Below are 22,035 nucleotides of genomic sequence, written 5' to 3' on the forward strand. Positions count from 1 at the left end.
TCTAATGATGGAAAACCAGATTCATGTGATGCACTCCATCAAATCTGATGAGGTCCAGTGTAGCTTTTGTCCTGAAAATGTTGCCTGATGTCAGAGCCTAATGCCCAATCCCCCCCAGCTATGGAACTGCCATTTTAATGAGTGTTTTTTGACCCAGTGACTCAGACCCAGTGCCAGTCTTAAGTTAATGTTGAAATTCTATTCATTTCATCATGCAATAGAATGGAGACTGTGCGCCAGACCTTCTTGTCCAACGAGGCATCAGTGCCTGACCTCACAAATGTGCTTCTAGAAGAATGGTCAAAAATTCCCATGAACACACTCCTAAACCTTGTGGAAAGCCTTCTCAGAAGATTAGAAGCTGTTATAGCTACAAAGGGCGGGTCAACTCCATATTACATTCATGTACATGTAAAGGCAGACGTCCCAAAACTTCTGGCCTGACTTGCAGTCTCTGCTCTAATTCATCCCAAAGGTGTTCTATGGGGTTGAGGTCAGGACTTCTCTCTAGTGAAGTTCCTCCACACCAAACTCACTCATCCATGTCTTTATGGACCTTGCTTTGCGCACTGGTGTGCAGTCATGTTGGAACATGACGGGGTCATCCCCAAACTGTTCACTGGAACCTTCTACTGGAGTGATGGGGATTGGTCAAACCTTCTACTGGAGTGATGGGGATTGGTCAAGTCTACTACTGGAGTGATCAGGATTGGTCAAGTCTTCTACAGCAGTGACCATGATTCGTTAAACATACTGGGTGAATGAGCTAGATTGCCGGTCAGTAGCCAAGTGGATTGCTCAAACTTTCTGCAGGAGAGTGTAGGAGTGTGGTCAACTTTCCGGAGGAGTGATCGGCATTAGTCAAATGTGTTCTATGGAAATGAACAGGATTGGTCAAACCTTCTACTGGCGTGACTGGGATTGGCTAAACATACTGGCGGAATGATCGAGAATGCCTTCTACTGTAGTGTTTGGGATTGGTCAGACTTGCTGTGGGAGCGATTGGGATTGGTTAGATTTGGTCAAACCTACTGGAGTTAACAGGATTGGGCAATCCTTCTACGGGAGTGATGGGGATTGGTCAAGCCATCTACAGGACTGATGAGGATTGGTCAAGTCTTTTGCAGGAGTGATCGGGATTGGTTAAACATACTGGGGGAATGATCACGATTGCCTTCTACTGTAGAGTTTGGGATTAGTTACGCTTGCTGTGGGAGTGTTTGGGATTGGTCAGACTTGCTGCGGGAGTGATTGGGATTGGTCAGACTTGCTGCGGGGATTGATGGGGATTGGTCAGACTTGTAGTGGGAGTGACTGGGATTGGTCAGACTTGCTCCTGGAGTCAGGCATTCTACAGGCCCAGTATCTCTTTGAAAACATGCTACAGCTTTATGTGTAGGAAATGTTTATTTATTTTTGGGGATTAGTGCATGTTGTGTGAGTAGATTTTTTTTTGGCATGAAATGATGCCTAGTACAGAGGTGTGCCTAAATACAAACATCCTGTAACTACCTAGCAAAAGTCAGATTAATACAAATGATGCTAAACCTCCAGGGAAGAGTCAATCCCTGCCATGTCCAACACACAGTTTCTGAGTAATGGAAGGTGAAGAGAGTTTATTGTGGTGATCGGCGCTCCGTACATGATGTGCAGTTCCTGAGTTGTGCTAGAGCTGAGCTGAACTATTTCTAGACTGTCATGTTCAGCAGGTTACTAAAGAAACTAAACTCCTCATTAACAAGAAAAAGTCTGGTTTCTTTGGCAGAAAGCCTTCACTACACAAGCCTCACGTCACTACTGATAAATAGTAGTTCTATTAAAACATGGCCAAAAATGACATTCAGTGCAACTTCAACACTACCACAGACGTGAGGTTCAGGGTCAGGTGCGACGGTGCCTCAGATTCAGAATCACCAAACTACACCCAGATGCTCGCTGGAAGAAAACTGCAGTTAAAAACCCCTCCCTTCAGCTGGAGTAGGAAAAGTCAGAGAGTAAAATGGAAGTGAAGGAAGGCACGAGTGGCAGCGGACGAGGAGGGACGAGGCGAGGTGAGGTGAGTTGAGGCGAGGCACGCTCATTCCTGCAGCTTGAACTGGAAGGATCGTGTGCTCCACTGGGTGACATCACAGTTCAGCATGGTGCGCTCGGTGAAGCTGACGTTATCCTCGCTGTCGATCAGGATGATGGTGTTGGTCCTGAACCACACAGCGAGACCGGAATGCAGATTTTTACACCACACCATGGAGGAATTCACCAACATTCTGATTTACAGCTTTCACAGACTCACAAGATAGAAATGGAATAATTCTATTATATATTATATTATATTATATATATATACACAACCTGGTGCCGTAACCCGGAGCACGCACACACACAGCAGACAGAGCTCTAAGCCAGTCCTTGTGGTAGCCTTCACCCTGACTCTCCTGCATGGGGTCAGGTGTGTTTCTGAGAGAGAGAGAGAGAGAGAGAGAGAAATAGAGAGATGGAGAGAGAAAGAGAGAGAGAGACAGACAGAGGCAGAGTGTGAGATAGACAGAGAGAGAGAGAGAGAAAGAGAAACAGGCAGACAGAAGCAGAGACAGACAGAGAGAGGGATAGATAGAAAGAAAGACAGACAGATATATATATACATACATATATATATAGATAGATAGAGAGAGAGAGAGAGAGAGAGAGAGAGAGAGAGAGAATGAATTTCCATGTGCAGTGATATGACTCAGCATCATGAGTTTCAGTAACTCCTCCCCCAGAGGCTGTCTCCAGTGATCAGTGTTCATCATATATATATATAGATATATATATATATATATATATCTATATATATATATATCATCATGTAGGACAGATAGTAAATAACAGAGAAGAATCTCTAAACAACAGTAGTGATGACCAGAGTGGACTTTTCTAGCAGGACTGAACATGAATCTCCCTGCAGTGTGAGGCTCATTATCTCTGAGGGAAAGAGGGCGCACTTGAAGCAGCAGGGATTCAGGCCTGGATTTGTTCAGAATAATGAGATCAACAATCACATCGTGAACATCAGGAAGAACATCAGCTCACGGTTACAGTGCTTCAAGCTCACTGAACGTCCTTTTCCTGAGCCCGAAGACGAGAAGGGGAGAAAATGCTAAGTGTTCTGTTTGATGGGAGAATGGGATTGTAATGATTCTGTCATTAGAGGCCTCGAGAGAGCTTTCACTCATAGAAGTGAAATCAAGGCAAATTAATAACTGCAGCAGTAAATCAGCTCAAATATTAAAGCCATTATATATTTGATCTTTTTTTGCTGCAGTTGATGGGCTGATATTATAACAGGCTTCCTCTAACAAATATAGAACAACAATATAAATGAAATCCCTCTAATCTGAGCTCTGAGGTCACCATTGTACCTCATCTGCTCTACTGTAAACAAACAGTATTAGAAATCATTTGTATTATTAGGGGTTAGGGTTAGGGTTTGGGTTTAGGGGTAAGGGTTTAGGGGTTAAGGTTTGGGATTTGGGGTAAGGGTTTGGGGTTAGGGGTTTAGAGGTAAGAGTTTGGGGTTAGGGGTTTAGAGGTAAGGGTTTGGGGTTTAGGGGTAAGTGTTTGGGGTTTAGAGGTAAGGGTTTGGGGTTTAGAGGTAAGGGTTTGGGGTTAGGGGTTTAGAGGTAAGCGTTTGGAGTTAGGGTTTGGGTTTAGGGATAAATGTTTGGGGTTAGGGGTTTAGAGGTAAGAGTTTGGGGTTAGGGGTTTAGAGGTAAGGGTTTGGGGTTTAGGGGTAAGTGTTTGGGGTTTAGAGGTAAGGGTTTGGGGTTTAGGGATAAATGTTTGGGGTTAGGGGTTTAGAGGTAAGCGTTTGGAGTTAGGGTTTGGGGTTTAGAGGTAAGGGTTTGGGGTTTAGAGGTAAGGGTTTGGGGTTAGGGTTTGGTCTTAGGAGTTTGGGGTTAGGGGTAAGGGTTTGGGCTTAGGGGTTTAGGGTTTGGGCTTAGGGGTTTAGGGTTTGGGCTTAGGGGTAAGGGTTTTGGCTTAGGGGTAAGGGTTTGGGCTTAGGGGTAAGGGTTTGGGCTTAGGGGTTTAGGGTTTGGGCTTAGGGGTTTAGGGTTTGGGCTTAGGGGTTTAGGGTTTGGGGTTTAGAGGTAAGGGTTTGGGGTTAGGGGTAAGGGTTTGGGGTTTAAAGTTAGGGGTTTAGAGGTTAGGGTTTGGGGTTTAGGGGTAAGGGTTTGGGGTTTAGGGGTAAGGGTTTGGGATTAGGGTTTGGTCTTAGGGGTTTGGGGTTAGGGGTTTAGGGTTTGGGGTTTAGAGGTAAGGGTTTGGGGTTAGGGGTTTAGAGGTAAGGGTTAGGGGTTTAGGGGTAAGGGTTTGGGGTTTGGAGTTTAGAGGTAAGGGTTTGGGGTTAGAGTTTGGGGTTTAGGGGTAAGGGTCTGGGGTTAGGGATTTAGAGATAAGGGTTAGGGTTTAGGATTAGGGGTTAGGGTTTAGGGTTAGGAAAAGAAAGCACACTCCACTCATGTTCCTCTCATGTATTAATTTCCTAAGACTTTTTTTTAACACACCTGATAACATGATATCCAGCTCAGAAAAAAAAGCTAAAGTGTCTGTGTGTGTGTGTGTGTGTGTGTGTGTTAGGGCATGGAGGAGGAACGGGAACCATTTCTGAAACTCATTATGAGCAATACATCAGTTAATAATGTATCCACACACACACACACACACACCTCATCAACATTCCATTTACTCCATCCAGTCCACACAAAACATGGAGTCAACACTCCAATGGCTCGCAGCCGTCAGCGTTTGTTTAGCTATAATGAGGCGCAGATGGAGAGAGCGATGTTACCAGTGTGTGTGTGTGTGTGTGTGTGTGTGAGTGTGTGTGAAAGAGAGACAGATCGGGTGAAATTTGTACTCTGCCGATGATCAGACAGATGCGATCTGCTGCAGGAACGAGGTGTTCATTAATCAACCTTAGGACTCAAACCACGGCTTATAAAACTCACAAACCGCCGCTTTAAAGATCCTCTGAAATCACTTTCTGATACACGCTCCTGCATTCCGCCCGGAGAGCCAAAAGATTAAAGTGATGGATCAGAGGAATGAGAGAGAGAGAGAGAAAGAGAGCGAGAGCGAGAGCGAGAGAGCGAGAGAGAGAGAGAGAGTATGTACATTTCAGTATGTAAGTGAAATGTAAGCGTGTGACTAAATGATGAGCAGAAACATGACATGGAATATAGTGTGTGTAACAGACTAACACACTGTGTGTGTGTGTGTGTGTAAGAAGTGTGTGAAGCTCATTCGTTTATCAGACGATTCCTCTGCGTTATCGCTCAGCCATAATAAACAGTTATCTTTATAGTTACAGCTAACAGACAGACAGACAGACATACAGATGGTGAGACAGACAGACAGACAGACAGACGGTGAGACAGATAGACAGACGGTGAGACAGATAGACAGACGGTGAGACAGACAGACAGACGGTGAGACAGACAGACAGACGGTGAGAGAGACAGGATCCTCACAGTTCCTCATCGTTGAGGACTTGTAGCAGCTCCTGCACCAGGCCTTCAGGGGGCAGTGTTTTATCCACCACGCTGCTGAAGCGCTGTTTACCGTGCTGCATCTTCCTCCAGGGAGTGTCTAACAGAGAGTTACTGAGACCATAGATTCCTGCTGAAACACACACACACACACACATACACACCACTTTGTCCTCCTTGTTCACACTCTTGCATTTCTGTCATATGGGACTAAAGTGCTAGACTAAAGTAAGAGAGTGTGTGTGTGTGTGTGTGTGTGGACTAATAACATTATACACCAAGCCACTACTGTACAATTCAAGGTGTGTGTGTGTGTGTGTACTAATAATGTTACACACACACACACCTTGAATTGTACAGTAGTGGCTTGGTGTATATGTGTGTGTGTGAATGTGTGTGTGTGTGTATACTACTGTACAATTCAAGGTGTGTGTGTGTACTAATAACATTATACACCAAGCCACTACTGTACAATTCAAGGTGTGTGTGTAGAACAGTATTCTACACTAAATTAAGTGTTTAATTGAGATTCAAGGCGCGCGTGTGTGTGAGCACCCATAGAGGAACAGAACAAACCCGCTTTGAGGCGCACAGGTTCCGGACTGCCCCTGTTTCCATAGTAACACATCGTGTCCTCACTGGCTCTGCATTGGGCGACACAGAGAGATGAAACACAATTAGCAAACACTAAACACACAATTTAGCGCCATTATAAAGTCCATTAATCTTCACAGAACACTGGAACCGCCGCAGTACACCGACGAAGCACACAGACGATGGACAGTGAGGACGGTCACTAACGTGCTAATCAGCGTCAGCACTGATAATGAGAAACACAGAGGTCAGATATCACAGGGTCACAGAAACCTGTGAAGAGTTAGATTCAAACGATTCATTAGCGCATACAGCGTTCACGCTAACTATTACACAAAGTGTATGCGGAAGAGGAAGGAATTAATCTGTAAACAATGTTCCTTCATTAGCAGCTCTGTCCTGCTGTTTACTTTGGCAATGGAAATTCCGAATCTTTTCACCGAGTCAGATCAAATGACTCAGCATGTTCAAAAGAGTTGACTCCTAAATGATTCATTTACATCTTCTGGATAATGTTACCAATTGTTTGACTAGCAGACATTCTTCTTTGCCAGAATGTGAGTGAAATTGTTGAATGAAGATCTTCTAACGAGGAACAATGACTAAAATAACATTACACTGCATCGAACATAGGCGAGTCAAATGAAAAAAAGCTGAATCGTTTTTAGTACTGAATCGATTCTTTCTTCTAGAGAAATCTGGGCATTTGTTATGAGCTGGAAGACTTCAAGGAAATTGGGGAGAAATTGGGGGAAATCATGTGGAGAAATTCTGACAACTATTTGCAATAAACAATGCAAAATAAAAAGATTTATTTTATTTTAAAAGCTTTAAAATAATCTGTAAAAAATCAGCACACATAATATCAGGAGTGGACAAATAAATATATAAATATATTAGCTAATAAAATTGTAATATAATATTTTATTAAATCACAGAAATTCCTCAGAGGAACAAATATTATATATATATATATATATATATATATATATATATATATATTATATATACAGGGGTTGGACAATGAAACTGAAACCCCTGGTTTTAGACCACAATAATTCATTAGTATGGTGTAGGGCCTCCTTTTGCGGCCAATACAGCATCAATTCGTCTTGGGAATGACAGATACAAGTCCTGCACAGTGGCCAGAGGGATTTTGAGCCATTCTTCTTGCAGAATAGTGACCAGGTCACTACGTGATGCTGGTGGAGGAACTCCAACCCCTGTATATATAATATATATATATATATATATATATATATATATATATATATATATTATATATACAGGGGTTGGACAATGAAACTGAAACACCTGGTTTTAGACCACAATAATTCATTAGTATGGTGTAGGGCCTCCTTTTGCGGCCAATACAGCATCAATTCGTCTTGGGAATGACAGATACAAGTCCTGCACAGTGGCCAGAGGGATTTTGATGCTGGTGGAGGAAAACGTTTCCTGACTCACTCCTCCAAAACACCCCAAAGTGGCTCAATAATATTTAGATCTGGTGACTGTGCAGGCCATGGGAGATGTTCAACTTCACTTTCATGTTCATCAAACCACTCTGTCACCAGTCTTGCTGTTTGTATTGGTGCATTATCATCCTGATACACAGCACCACCTTCAGGGTACAATGTTTGAACCACTGGGTGCACATGGTCCTCCAGAATGGTTCGGTAGTCCTTGGCAGTGACGCGCCCATCTAGCACAAGTATTGGGCCTAGGGAATGCCATGATATTGCAGCCCAAACCATCACTGATCCACCCCCATGCTTCACTCTGGGCATGCAACAGTCTGGGTGGTACGCTTCTTTGGGGCTTCTCCACACCGTAACTCTCCCAGATGTGGGAAAGACAGTGAAGGTGGACTCATCAGAGAACAATACATGTTTCACATTGTCCACAGCCCAAGATTTTCGCTGCTGGCACCATTGAAACTGACGTTTGGCATTGGCACGAGTGACCAAAGGTTTGGCTATAGCAGCCCGGCCATGTACATTGCACCCTGTGGAGCTCCCGACGGACAGTTTTGGTGGAAACAGGAGAGCTGAGGTGCACATTTAATTCTGCAGTGAGTTGGGCAGCTGTGGTTTTATGTTTTTTGGATACAATCCGGGTTAGCACCCGGACATCCCTTTCAGACAGCTTCCTCTTGCGTCCACAGTTACTCCTGTTGGATGTGGTTCGTCCTTCTTGGTGGTATGCTGACATTACCCTGGATACCGTGGCTCTTGATACATCACAAAGACTTGCTGTCTTAGTCACAGATGCGCCAGCGAGACGTGCACCAACAATTTGTCCTCTTTTGAACTCTGATATGTCTCCCATAATGTTGTGTGCATTGCAATATTTTAAGCAAAACTGTGCTATTACTCTGCTAATTAAACCTTCACACTCTGCTCTTACTGGTTGAATGTGCAATCAATGAAGATTGGTCAAATTTAGCCATGAAACCTCCAACATCTCTATCTATCTATATATATATATACACATACACACACACACACTATATTGCCAAAAGTATTTGCTCACCTGCCCTGACTCGCATATGAACTTAAGTGACATCCCATTCCTAATCCATAAGGTTCGATATGACGTCGGTCCACCCTTTGCAGCTATAACAGCTTCAACTCTTCTGGGAAGGCTGTCCACAAGGTTTAGGAGTGTGTTTATGGGAATTTTTGACCATTCTTCCAGAAGCGCATTTGTGAGGTCACACACTGATGTTGGAAGGCCTGGCTCTCAGTCTCCGCTCTAATTCATCCCAAAGGTGTTCTATCGGGTTGAGGTCAGGACTCTGTGCAGGCCGGTCAAGTTCATCCACACCAGACTCTGTCATCCATGTCTTTATGGACCTTGCTTTGTGCACTGGTGCACAGTCATGTTGGAAGAGGAAGGGGCCAGCTCCAAACTGTTCCCACAAAGTTGGGAGCATGGAATTGTCCAAAATGTCTTGGTATGCTGAAGCATTCAGAGGTCCTTTCACTGGAACTAAGGGGCCAAGCCCAGCTCCTGAAAAACAACCCCACACCATAATCCCCCTCCACCAAACTTTACACTTGGCACAATGCAGTCAGACAAGTACCATTCTCCTGGCAACCGCCAAACCCAGACTCGTCTATCAGATTGCCAGATGGAGAAGCGCGATTCGTCACTCCAGAGAACGCGTCTCCACTGCTCTAGAGTCCAGTGGCAGCGTGCTTTACACCACTGCATCCGACGCTTTGCATTGCACTTGGTGATGTATGGCTTGGATGCAGCTGCTCGGCCATGGAAACCCATTCCATGAAGCTCTCTGCGCACTGTTCTTGAGCTAATCTGAAGGCCACATGAAGTTTGAAGGTCTGTAGCGATTGACTCTGCAGAAAGTTGGTGACCTCTTCGCACTATGCGCCTCAGCATCCGTCAGTTTACGTGGCCTACCACTTCGTGGCTGAGTTGCTGTCGTTCCCAAACACTTCCACGTTCTTATAATACAGCTGACAGTTGACTGTGGAATATTTAGGAGCGAGGAAATTTCACGACTGGATTTGTTGCACAGGTGGCATCCTATCACAGTTCCACGCTGGAATTCACTGAGCTCCTGAGAGCGACCCATTCTTTCACAAATGTTTGTAAAAACAGTCTGCATGCCTAGGTGCTTGATTTTATACACCTGTAGCCATGGAAGTGATTGGAACACCTGATTCTGATTATTTGGATGGGTGAGCGAATACTTTTGGCAATATAGTGTGTGTATATATATATTTATATATATATTTCCAGATCATACATACATACATAGGGATGCATTAGGAGTCATTTTAAAGTGACTGCTTTGTGAACGACTCCTCACTATTGTTTAAACCATGCCAGGCGAACAGAGAGCGTGTGAAACCTTATCATCGCCTGCGCTATCTTGTTCCAGCTTATCTCCTGGAAAGTCCCTCCTGACCGAGAGGAACACATTGCTGAAGGTCAGAGAGCAGCTGATAAGCGCTCACGAGCAGGACAGTCCAATCTAGACGCAAAAGATCATTAAATATGTCTGTGTGACTGATCGTCCAGCGCGCTTTACTCGTTTCCTATTAACATGAATCTGATTTACTGCTCACTGTAGCAGCGTGGAGTCCCTCTTCTCCGCTATCAAGCCTAAAGTATATGAGGAATGTTTATCGGCTGTGTCCATCACAGCAAACGGTCATCATCTGCTGCAGCACTGAAGGAGGCCAGGATGAAAAATGAATCTCTTTATTCAGATAGAAAAAGCCTCTCCGGTTGCAGGAAGCTCCTATTGATTTGGGGATGAAATCTCTGCACTCATGTTTCCAATGAGATCATGGCTGCATGCATCACTGTCCAGAGCAGGAGGCTAATCGCTCAGTAACCAGTCTGCTACAGTCACATGGTATTTAAAAAGAAAGGTTGGTTTTCATTGCTCAGATGGTTATAATAAATAAAGGGATTAAGCAGAACATATTAGATCCAAAGAGCCCGACAGCTTTGTCCTCAGTGACCCCAGTGTTTTCATCTACAATCAAGTGCTGATCAGGGATTGGTCAATGGGAATGCTGGTGATTAGACATTGTTCTTGGGAAGGATGGTGATTGGTCTTTGTGATCAGTGTTGATTGGTGATTGGTCAGTGGGAATGCTTGTGATCAGTGATTGGTTGTTGGGGATGCTGGTGATCACTGATAGGTCTTTGAGAATGCTGGTAAATCACTGATTAGTCAATGGCAACGATGGTGATCAGGGATTGGTCAGTGGAACAATGGCAATCAGTGATTAGTTGTTGGGAACGCTGTTCTTTACTGATTGGTCTGATTGGCAATCAGTGTTTGGTTGTTGGGAATCCTGGTTATCAGTGATTGATGGTGATCAATGATTGGTTTTTGGGAATGATGGTGATCAGTGATTGGCCAATGGGAACAATGGTGATCAGGGATTAATCAATGGAAAAATGGCAATCAGTGTTTAGTTGTTGGGAATGCTGGTTATCAGTGTTTGGTTGTTGGGAATGCTAGAGATCAGTAATTGGTCTTTGGAAATGCTGGTGATCAGTGATGGTTTTTGGGAATGCTGGTGATCAGTGATTAGTCTTTGGAAATGCTGGTGATCAGTGATTAGTCTTTGGAAATGCTGGTGATCAGTGATTAGTCTTTGGGGATGCTGATGATCATTGACTGGTTGTTGGGAATGCTGGTGATCAGGGATTAGCTGTTGGGAATGCTAGTGATCGGTGGTTGGTGTTTGGGAATGCTGGTAATCAGTGATTAGTCTTTGGAAATGCTGATAAATAGTGATTGGTCTTTGGGAATGTTGTTGATCAGTAGGTGCGTTTACATGGACATGAAGCACAACCAGATTAAAAAAGTGTCGTAAACATGTCAATCGGATGGAATTTGCCACATCCAGTTAAAATTTCAAATCGGATGGTTTAAACCATTTTTAGTCCGATCAAGAGGACATGTAAACACTTAATCGGATGGAGTATGTTCCTGGAAAGTTCTGCGCATGTGCAATGACGTATGACGTACGGATGTTGATACGAATGACGTATGACGTACGGATGTTTTCGTGGACTGTGCGCATGTCAAAAGATCTAATCCAATTCTAATCATGTGACATGTAAACGCACATAATCTGATTACTTTATACTGCGTTCATGTAAACGCTGCGATCAGATTCGTCAATCCGTCAGAATTCAGTCCAATCTGATTAAAAAGTATCCATGTAAACGCACCTAGTGATTGGTCTTTGGGAATGATGGTGATCAATGATTGGTTTTTGGGAATGCTGGTGATCAGTGATTGGCCAATGGGAACGATGGTTGATCAGTTGATTAGTCTTTGTGAATGCTGGTGATCAGTGATTGGTTTTTTGTTAATTCTGGTAATCAGTGGACTTTGAAAACACTGATTTGAAAAAAGTGTCTTAAACGAATCTGTGAGTAAGTGTGTGGAATTAATGTGAGTAAGTGTGTGGGGTGAATTCAGGGAAGTGTGCTGTCTTTGCTCAAGTGTACAGTCCAGACATTGTTCAGATTTCTCTCAGTACTGGAGCAGCCTTGTGTTGGATCACTGCCCGTACGACTCACTGCCCAATTTCACAAACTTTCCAGCTAAGCACAGCTTCCTGGTTCAGCCGGCTGCCGCCTGATGATCTTAAATGAATCATTTCAATTGATGCCTCTGTTACACTACGTTCCATCCATCAGCCTTTCAGCCAACGTTTCAACGCTCGAATCCCACAATCCCACAGCCATGTCTGCTGGAATCACCGCTTTAAACTCCAAACCTGACTGTAACAAAGAGCCCACAAAGCCTCCGAGGGCACGGTGTGCTGGAAGGAACAGCTGTGGAGCTGAATTCTAAACAGGCATCTTAAAGTCCATCCAGTTCTAGGAAGAGCGGAGAGAGCAGGTGGCCAGATCAATGGATCAGACCTTTGAGATCAGACATAATCACTTCTTTTATAGCTCTATCCCACATTACCAAAAGAGAGAGAGAGAGAGAGAGAGAGAGAAACTGGGATGAAATGAAAGGAAACTATTTTATAAAGGTGCATTCAGTACGATTAGTCAAGCTTTTCGAGATTAGCTTCAGTCGGTGGGTTTGATATTTAAATTTTTTTTCCTTCTTAATCCCGCCCCCTTCAAACTCCACTCTACCAATGTTCACGAAGCTCCGCCCCCAGGATGTCATCTTGTGCCCCAAGATGAGTATTCTGGACTGGAGGTCAGTCCCAAAGCCACAGATTAAGCTTTTTATGTCTATATTTGAACCTGCACCTTTAAGGGTTAAAGGGGAATCTATAACAAGAGTCACACACCACAGTTACCTGAATTCAGCGGTGAGGAGGTTGAAGCCGTTGTACAGCTGACCCTCAGACGCCACCTTGCGCAGGTACGAGAAGCTTTCCACGTTCTCCGTCAAGTAATTCGACAGCAAAAACCCTGAGAACAACACCAAGAAACCAACAGGAGCGTGCTTTTATCTGTCAAGGATATATAACAAGACACTTTATCTAAAAGAAAGCGTTCTCATAATCTAATAGCATTACACTGAGCTCACTGTATCAACACACACACACCGGCATCAGTCAATAAAACGCTGCGAGTCGATTTCACTTTTTCAGCAGCGTCGCCAGCGTGAGCCGTGTCCTCCAATAAAAATCATTAACTGGAAGCTGGTCACTCACTCACACACTTTCATACGTGTGTGTGTGTGTGTGTTATTCGCAGACAAATTAGCACTGACAGTATTCTACAAAGCCACATCTGGATGGTTTGAATTTGGAAGAGCAATATTTCGTCCATCTGCTCTCTATACAAATGAAATTCAAACTTGATATCCAATTTTAATACAAAGATTTTCCTATTCAATTCCCAGAGTCACAAAAATCCCCTGATACACACTTCCCCCGTGAGAACCAGAGAACCCTCACCTCTCCCCAGGGCATCCGGGTTGTTCTTGTGTTCCAGGTAATTGGTCAGAGCTGCTAGTTTTCCTCGTTTACTGATTCCCAGCCAGGTCCCGCCTTCCTTCCCTTCCTCCATATCCAAACCTGATGACCACACACAATAACATGTGTTACATTATTTCTGTGTCCTAGCTTGTACAGAAGAAGCAAAAGTGTAGCTCCATCTTCATCATCATCATCATCAAAAGTGTAGCTCCATCATCATCATCCTCATCCATCTGAGCAAAACATAAAATAATCCTCATTTCCTTCAAAGAATTCCAATTTGTTTTTTAAAATTTCTACCATTTTTTTCTATCATTTTTATTTTTTCCTTCTTTATAGAAGTATATTTAAAATATTTTCTTGCATATAAGAAATATCAACATTTCTCTGAATTAAAAAAAAATTCAAAAGATTTTTATACATTAAAATAAAATATAATACATATTTCAATTTATTATTATTATTTTTTTTACATTTATTTTGTTTAATATAAGAGGATAAATTTCTAACAGTGATTTTTCCCTACGTGGCCTGCACATGGGATTATTCAAATCACAGTGAGATACGATTTCTTTAAATTATTCTACTCCAGATTGTATAGTTTCAAGTGTACAGCTTGAGGAAGACTCTGGGACCTTCATCACTGAGCATGATACAATACAAATCACTTTAAAACTGGTGTAATCTGGAGGTTGAGTGTAAATCTGTGTGGCTGTAGGTGGCTCCTGTTACGTTAGATCGGTTTCTTGAAGCCGGTCACGTCGCCTGAGAATCCCGTGGGCTCCGTGTCCTGCGTCGCTCTGCATCAACATTCATCCCGTTGTCCCTCCTGCAGCAGATAACACACACACACCCCACTTCCCCCTCCCCTGCGCCGCACTTCATTTCCGTCACCTCGCATAAAAGCACCCATCAATTAAAGGCCCTTGTCGGTCACTGACCCCGTGATTAGAAGCACAAACAGAGGCCAGTGAACAACAACACACCCCAGACCTCCCTCACAGCCCGGAGGCAGAGCCGGTTTCCTCACTGACTCGGAGTCTGAGCTCCACGCTATGATAAACATCTATGAAAGACGCCGTTTTTAAGACACGCCTCCTTGTGCAATCTGGTTAACATTCCCTATTATATATTCTCTACATTTCAGACTTGTGTATGAAGCCAAGCTCAACCGCTGAGATGATTTTCCCTTAAAATCTGGCTTCAAAGACCTCCTTTTGTCTTTTCGTACAGCTGCTTTTCTCCTGCAACAGGCGTCACTGAGAGAACACGAATAATGAAGTGCGCACAGCTCCTCCGTGAAGGAAGCTGGTTCACATGGAAACGAGCGGATGAAGCGGCTCATACCTGAGTGAGAGGACACAATAAGAGTGCGTTTGATTTTTAATTCAGCTCCACGCTTATTTTATGATGTTACAAGCTCTAGTGTTAGAGGGGGGTGGGGGGGGTGGACACTGCAGGACTGGGACGCTGTGTAGAGCTGTGAAATTCATTCAGGAGGATTTTTTTATTATTATTATACTTTATTAATATTATTTAATACGTTATTAAATACTTTTCGATGTAAGCTATCTACGCTTAGATCTATGCTTAGTTGATTAGGATCCAGTCACCTATTCATAAATTGTGAATTCATCATTTACTCGTGTGTTAATGCATGTATGTCGTGGACTGCGCAGATGAAATAAAGATGATCAAAGATCAAAGTCACATGACTGCCCTCTTACCGCTGAGGATTTCTTTACCACTGCCCCACCAGTCGGCAGCTTTGGACGGCCTGCTGTAGAACTCATCTCTGTTCGACGCCAAAATAAGCCTGCAGAGGAATACAGAGAGGCAGATGACCAGAAAAGAACATTAACAGTGCTGGAGTGACGACAGGATACAGATACAGTACGGGGTGAGTCCAAGTGAGGGAGGCATGGCCTTTATAACCATCAGACCCCATGAAGGAGGCGTGGCATTTATACCCATCAAAACCCATATGAAGGAGGCGTGGCGTTTATACCCATCAGTCCGAGTGAAGGAGGCATGGCCTCTATACCCATCGGTTCTATTGAGGGAGGCGTGGCCTCTATACCCATTAGTTCTACTGAGGGAGGTGTGGCCTTTATACCCATCAAAACCCATATGAAGGAGGCATGGCATTTAAACCCATCAGTCCGAGTTCAGGAGGCATGGCCTCTATACCCATTAGTTCTACTGAGGGAGGTGTGGCCTTTATACCCATCAGTTCTACTGAGGGAGGTGTGGCCTTTATACCCATCAAAACCCATATGAAGGAGGCATGGAATTTAAACCCATCAGTCCGAGTTCAGGAGGCATGGCCTCTATACCCATCAGTTCTACTGAGGGAGGCGTGGCCTCTATACCCATCAGTTCTACTGAGGGAGGCATGGTCTTTATACCCATCAGTTCTAGTGTGGTAGATGTGGTCTCTATACCCACCAGTTCTAATGAGGGAGGTGTGGCCTCTATACCCATCAGTTCTAATGAGGGAGGCGTGGCCTTTATACCCATCAAAACCCATATGAAGGAGGCGTAGCATTTATACCCATCAGTCCAAGTGAAGGAGGCAAGGCCTCTATACCCATCAGTTCTATTGAGGGAGGCATGGTCTTTATACCCATGAGTTCTACTGAGGGAGGTGTGGCCTCTATACCCATCAGTTCTATTGAGGGAGGCGTGGCCTTTATATCCATGAGTTCTACTGAGGGAGATGTGGCCTCTATACCCATCAGTTCTAATTAGGGAGGTGTGGCCTCTATACCCATCAGTTCTATTGAGGGAGGTGTGGCCTTTATACCCATGAGTTCTACTGAGGGAGGTGTGGCCTCTATACCCATCAGTTCTAATGAGGGAGGTGTGGCCTCTTTACCCATCAGTTCTAATGAGGGAGGTGTGGCCTTTATACCCATCAAAACACATACGAAAGAGGTGTGGCGTTTATACCCATCAGTCCGAGTTATGGAGGCATGGCCTCTATACCCATCAGTTCTATTGAGGGAGGTGTGACCTCTATACCCATCAGTTCTATTGAGGGAGGTGTGACCTCTATACCCATCAGTTCTATTGAGGGAGGCGTGGCCTCTATACCCATCAGTTCTATTGAGGGAGGTGTGGCCTCTATACCCATCAGTTCTAATGAGGGAGGTGTGGCCTCTATACCCATCAGTTCTAATGAGGGAGGTGTGGCCTTTATACCCATCAAAACGCAGACGAAAGAGGTATGGCGTTTATACCCATCAGTCCGAGTTATGGAGGCATGGCCTCTATACCCATCAGTTCTATTGAGGGAGGTGTGACCTCTGTACCCATCAGTTCTATTGAGAGAAGCATGGCTTTTATACCCATCCGTTCTAATGTGGGAGGTGTGGCCTTTATACCCATTAGTCCAAGTGAAGGAGTTGTGGCCTCTATACCCATCAGTTCTAGTGAGGGAGGAGTGGCCTTTATACCCATCAGTCCGAGTTATAGAGGCATGGCCTCTATACCCATCAGTTCTATTGAGGGAGGCGTGACCTCTATACCCATCAGTTCTATTGAGGGAGGCGTGGCCTTTATACCCATCAGTTCTATTGAGGGAGGCGTGGCCTCTATACCCATCAGTTCTATTGAGGGAGGCGTGGCCTCTATACCCATCAGTTCTAGTGAGGTAGATGTGGCCTCTATACCCATCAGTTCTAGTGAGGTAGATGTGGCCTCTATACCCATCAGTTCTAATGAGGGAGGTGTGGCCTCTATACCCATCAGTTCTAATGAGGGAGGTGTGGCCTCTATACCCATCAGTTCTACTGAGGGAGGCGTGGCCTTTACACCCATCAAAACCCATATGAAAGAGGTGTGGCGTTTATACCCATCAGTCCGAGTTATGGAGGCATGGCCTCTATACCCATCAGTTCTATTGAGGGAGGTGTGGCCTCTATACCCATCAGTTCTATTGAGGGAGGCGTGGCTTTTATACCCATCCGTTCTAATGTGGGAGGTGTGGCCTTTATACCCATCAGTGTAAGTGAGGTAGGCATGGCCTCTATACCCATCAGTTCTATTGAGGGAGGTGTGGCCTCTATACCTATCAGTTCTAATGAGGGAGGTGTGGCCTCTATACCCATCAGTTCTATTGAGAGAAGCATGGCTTTTATACCCATCTGTTCTAATGTGGGAGGTGTGGCCTTTATACCCATTAGTCCAAGTGAAGGAGTTGTGGCCTCTATACCCATCAGTTCTAGTGAGGGAGGAGTGGCCTTTATACCCATCAGTCCAAGTGAGGGAGGTGTGGCCTCTATACCCATCGGTTCTAGTTAGGGAGGCGTGGCTTTTATACCCATCAGTCCAAGTGAGGGACGTGTAGCCTCTATATTCATCAGTTCTAGTGAGGGAGGTGTGGCCCCTATACCCATCAGAACCAATTAAGGGGGGCTTTATACCCATCAGTTCTAGTGAGGGAGGTGTGGCCTCTATACCCATCAGTTCTAGTGAGGGAGGCGTGGCCTCTATACCGTTAGACCCAGTGAAGGAGGCGTGGCCTTTATACCCATCTGTCCCAGGGAAGAAGGCGTGGTCTTTATACCCATCAGTCTCAGTGAAGAAGGCGTGGTCTTTATATCCATCAAGTATATCATATATCTTAAAGCTGTATGAATTTTTGATGAGTGATTAAATAAAAGCAGTTTGTGGAAGCTGCTGCTCAGAGCTATAATGTATCTGGAGCTGATGTGCTGGATGACATCAAGTCTATTAATGCCACCTCCATCTGTTCCGCTCCATTTCATTTCACTCCCAAAGATGCGTTTGGAAACGGAGGGCCACGGCTCTCAATCTGAGAACAACTCGCTCCTTTCTGCTGGCTGAAGAAAATTAGATTGGACCATGAAAGCACAGAGACGGAAATCACCTCCTCAATCAGAGCGAGAGAGAGAGAGAGAGAGAGAAGGGGAACAAAACAGAGGGAGAACGTGTGAAAGAGAAGGAATGACATGCTGAGATGAATGACGGAGGTTGAGAGATGGAAGGAAATTTGCACAAGAAGGAAAAAAAAGGGAAGCAGTTTCATATAGAGACTTGTACACTCGCAGTCATAAAAACTCTGCTAACAAACAGCTGAATGTCCTTCAATTGATTTGTGACTAGCGAGACATGCAGCAGTATCAATCTCGCCGCTTTACCTTCTTATCTGCTGCGTTAATTAAAGTTCGTCCCCGCAGCGGCGGCTGATAACAGCTCCGGCAGAACCTAAAGACGGAGCAGCGTGATAATGTCCCGCTGCCAGAAGTTTATAGCGGGCATGGCAGAACATGAAGAAGAAGTTCTCAGTTCCCTCCTGAAGAAGAACAAGCTTTACATGCTTCATGATGATGAAGATTATCCAAGCTTTAACACTGATTCCTGACTGTCTATAAACCTCAAATAACAACAAATTCCTTTTATCTGTTTGTGGACGTGGAGAATACTCAGTTTCGCAATTTTTCCATAAACCTTTATCTTGTGAGACGAATCAAAGGTTCATATGGAGATAAAGAGAGACAGTGGAAATGATCCCACAACCAAAGGAGCCTTTTCTTTATTATACAGTCGTCCTTTCCCCTTCAGTCATTCAGCTTACTTGGTGTCTCTAGTATCGCCATAGCAACAGATTAAACACTAGGGTTAAAGTGTAGATGATGGAGTTTGGGAAAATGATCTGAAAAGAGACGTTTCACACAGCTGAGAGACGAGTTTGTGCCTCTCTTAGAGCTTGGAATTGTGGAAAGGGTCACGCCTTAACCCAGTTTCATCAGTGTGTGTGTGTGTGTGTGATGTTCATTCTTCTGTAATCAGACTCTTTGTAAACATGGGTTTTTAAGGACAAACACACTTCAAAGGCTTGAAGAGAAACAAGTCTCAGGAAACAGGTCGTCATGACGATTTTAAAAACAAGGAAAGCGTGGCGCTCACCTGTAGGCGTTTTTGGACGCAGGCCTGGGGTCAAACTTGAAGAAGATTATGCACATGAGGAGGTCGCGCTCGGGCCGAGCCGTCTGTCTGTGTCGCAGCAGCAGGTGAGTGGAGAACGCAGCGCTAAGTGCTGGGAAGTGAAGAGGAACAGAAAGCCTGGGATTTTACGAGGTTACAACACGGGAGCCGGGGCGTGACGGATCAACTCCTACTTCCTGTTCTCACTTACGTTATAGCAGCTATAAACGGTATTTCCTTTACCAGCGCCTGAGTTTAATAAGACAAGACAATAAGACAAGCTTTCACATTTCTCTTATAAACTCCATTCTAGCTGTGCTCCCATCATCATCATCATCATCATCATCATCATCATGAGACACGTGACAGTGTGACAAGATAAATAGCGTGATCTCTACCTCTATGAGCTTTCATTTAATAACACACACACACACCTCAAAGTGAAACTAAATCACTTCACTGCTGGCTTATAAACATGTAAATAAACACTACAGAAGAAATGATCCATGTCCTACACTGAGGGCTCCAGAGATCAAAACACACACACACGCAGTCGCTAACTAGCTATACTTATAAATCGAATTATATATATATAAAACTATTTTATGCCTCATAATTCTATCTGCTCCAGTAGTTTGACACTGGCTGAATCGCGCCCTAATCATTATATAGGGCACTAGGTAGCGTGCACGAGCCACTCTATCTCAAGCCCGGTGTAGTGCACTCAGATAAGGGAGCACACTCGGTTTGGAACACCGCCGCTGTCAGACGGCTAGTCCGCTTTTTTGAAACGCTAGGCTAATCTGTGCTTTTTCCGGCGCGTGCGTTTTTATTTTTTAAACGAGTCCAGTGTGTCCGGTGAGGTCAGTAGAATGACCGTGTTGGTGAAAAGATACTCACGAATCCATGTGGTGTTAGTGATCACTTCATGGCGACAGGACGTAGGAAATGCTAAAGCGGAAATGAAGTCCGTAAAACAACAAGTGCACGGATGGCTTAGGGTTGCCAGTTGCCGCGACACGAATCCTCGTAGACAGATAATAACTCAGGGCGATGCTGAAAGAACTCCAATTTGAAGATTTAAAGCTCTGTGAAGAAGATTTGTCCCGTCATGTTTTATACATTTAAATGCATTGTTTACATGAATGTACATATATTATCATTATATTGTTTTACCATTTTATTAGAGATATTTACATAGTTTATAACGATACATTTTAACATGTCCAAATATAACAATCCTCGTGCCATGATGTTATGGGAAATTCATCAACAACAAGGTGACGTAATGAAGCGTAATTACTGTTACCGTATAAGACGCATCATATTATTTTCCTTATAACAATGGCAGTGAGGGATTTATGCTATCTGGCAACACGTTCTGGAGGCAGGCTTGAGATATCCTCGTCTCTGATTGGTCAGACTGTACAGTCGGTCATTTAGATTTGACCTTATAAATGTATAAATAATATTAACTTAAAAATATTCTTTAACTAATTTAATAAAACGTGCTCAGTCAGCCTACTGTGAGGAGTCTGATTGTGTTTATAACATAAATGTGTACTTTAAGAGGTGTGGGGAATTTATTTATTATTTATTGATTACTCTTTGCTATCTATTATTTATTTATTTATTCATTCATTCATTACTCTTTACTCTAGGAGTGCGAAAAAGCTTTAAGAGCTTTAAGAGATGTAAGTTTCCTTTTTCACTGAGGAGGGTAAAAGAGGAGAGGATTTCCACCCGACTCCGTGGGGTTAGATTGACTCGCTTCTCTGTTTGATTGGCAGCTCAATCAGCCAATGAGGTGCTGCTGCATCATTAAGTGAGCAAATAGCGGATCAGTGTGTAATGATGGAGGCGGGGCTTGGTTTTCTCCATAGGCCGTTCAAGCTGTAAGGGTGTTTCAGAAGCTTTAATCCTGTTATTATTGTAAAAATAAATAAATAAATAAATAAAAATAACACACCAAAAACAAGGACTTACAATTATACGAGCTTTATCCTGACAGTTTTTGTGGCTGTTTATTAATAATGGAGCACACCTGAGAGAGTCAATCGAACAGCTAGACAATCAGGTAAGAGTGTAAACATGCAGGTCTGCATTGGGAGTTTTTGTAGGAAATATTTTATCATGGTGTTTAAGGCTAGAAAAAAATAAGTGCTTTTTCTCCCCTAAAGTATTATTCACTTCACTGATTTGCATTTTCTTGTTTTTAATAAGTGCATCACTTCCATATTCATAAAAATGCTAAATATTAAAACAATTATTACCCAGCAAACGTTGTGTAGATGCACCATGTGTAAGTAAAGGGCTTTAAATCTCCCATTAAAAAGATGTGTTTCTTTTTGTGGATTTGCCCAAACTGTTTTAAGAATCGTCACGTGAAGTCATTACGTAACGCGTCCTAATGGGATAGCACGTGACCCGAGACTGGTTTCGTGGCTGTTTGGTGATTATATAAAAGATTTAAAAGTCTGATGATGCTGGACCAAATGTGTGTGTCATTT

The 22,035-nt window shown here is 43.8% G+C and overlaps 1 protein-coding gene across 3 annotated transcripts; it reads right to left on the reverse strand.

Annotated features, from left to right (window-relative positions):
* Nucleotides 1-1,388: 1,388 nt before the first annotated feature.
* Nucleotides 1,389-20,563, reverse strand: tango2 (transport and golgi organization 2 homolog (Drosophila)). Of its 3 annotated transcripts, none has more exons than XM_058374513.1 (9): nt 20,426-20,563; nt 19,508-19,637; nt 15,301-15,389; nt 13,553-13,672; nt 12,947-13,061; nt 6,105-6,172; nt 5,511-5,658; nt 2,350-2,454; nt 1,389-2,198 (listed from the first exon to the last, which is right to left on the reverse strand). In XM_058374513.1, exons 2-9 carry the CDS (start codon nt 19,561-19,563, stop codon nt 2,078-2,080), a joined length of 822 nt encoding a protein of 273 aa, XP_058230496.1. In that variant the 5' UTR covers nt 19,564-19,637; nt 20,426-20,563; the 3' UTR covers nt 1,389-2,077. The 3 variants fall into 3 exon arrangements, with proteins under 3 accessions (XP_058230496.1, XP_058230495.1, XP_058230497.1); XM_058374512.1 differs by having other exon boundaries at nt 5,511-5,661; XM_058374514.1 differs by lacking the exons at nt 15,301-15,389; nt 19,508-19,637; nt 20,426-20,563 and adding an exon at nt 14,306-15,245 and having other exon boundaries at nt 5,511-5,661.
* Between the last annotated feature and the right edge of the window lie 1,472 nt (nt 20,564-22,035).

The sequence above is a fragment of the Hemibagrus wyckioides genome, linkage group LG22, assembly GCF_019097595.1.
Source record: "Hemibagrus wyckioides isolate EC202008001 linkage group LG22, SWU_Hwy_1.0, whole genome shotgun sequence".
NCBI classification, from domain to species: domain Eukaryota; kingdom Metazoa; phylum Chordata; class Actinopteri; order Siluriformes; family Bagridae; genus Hemibagrus; species Hemibagrus wyckioides.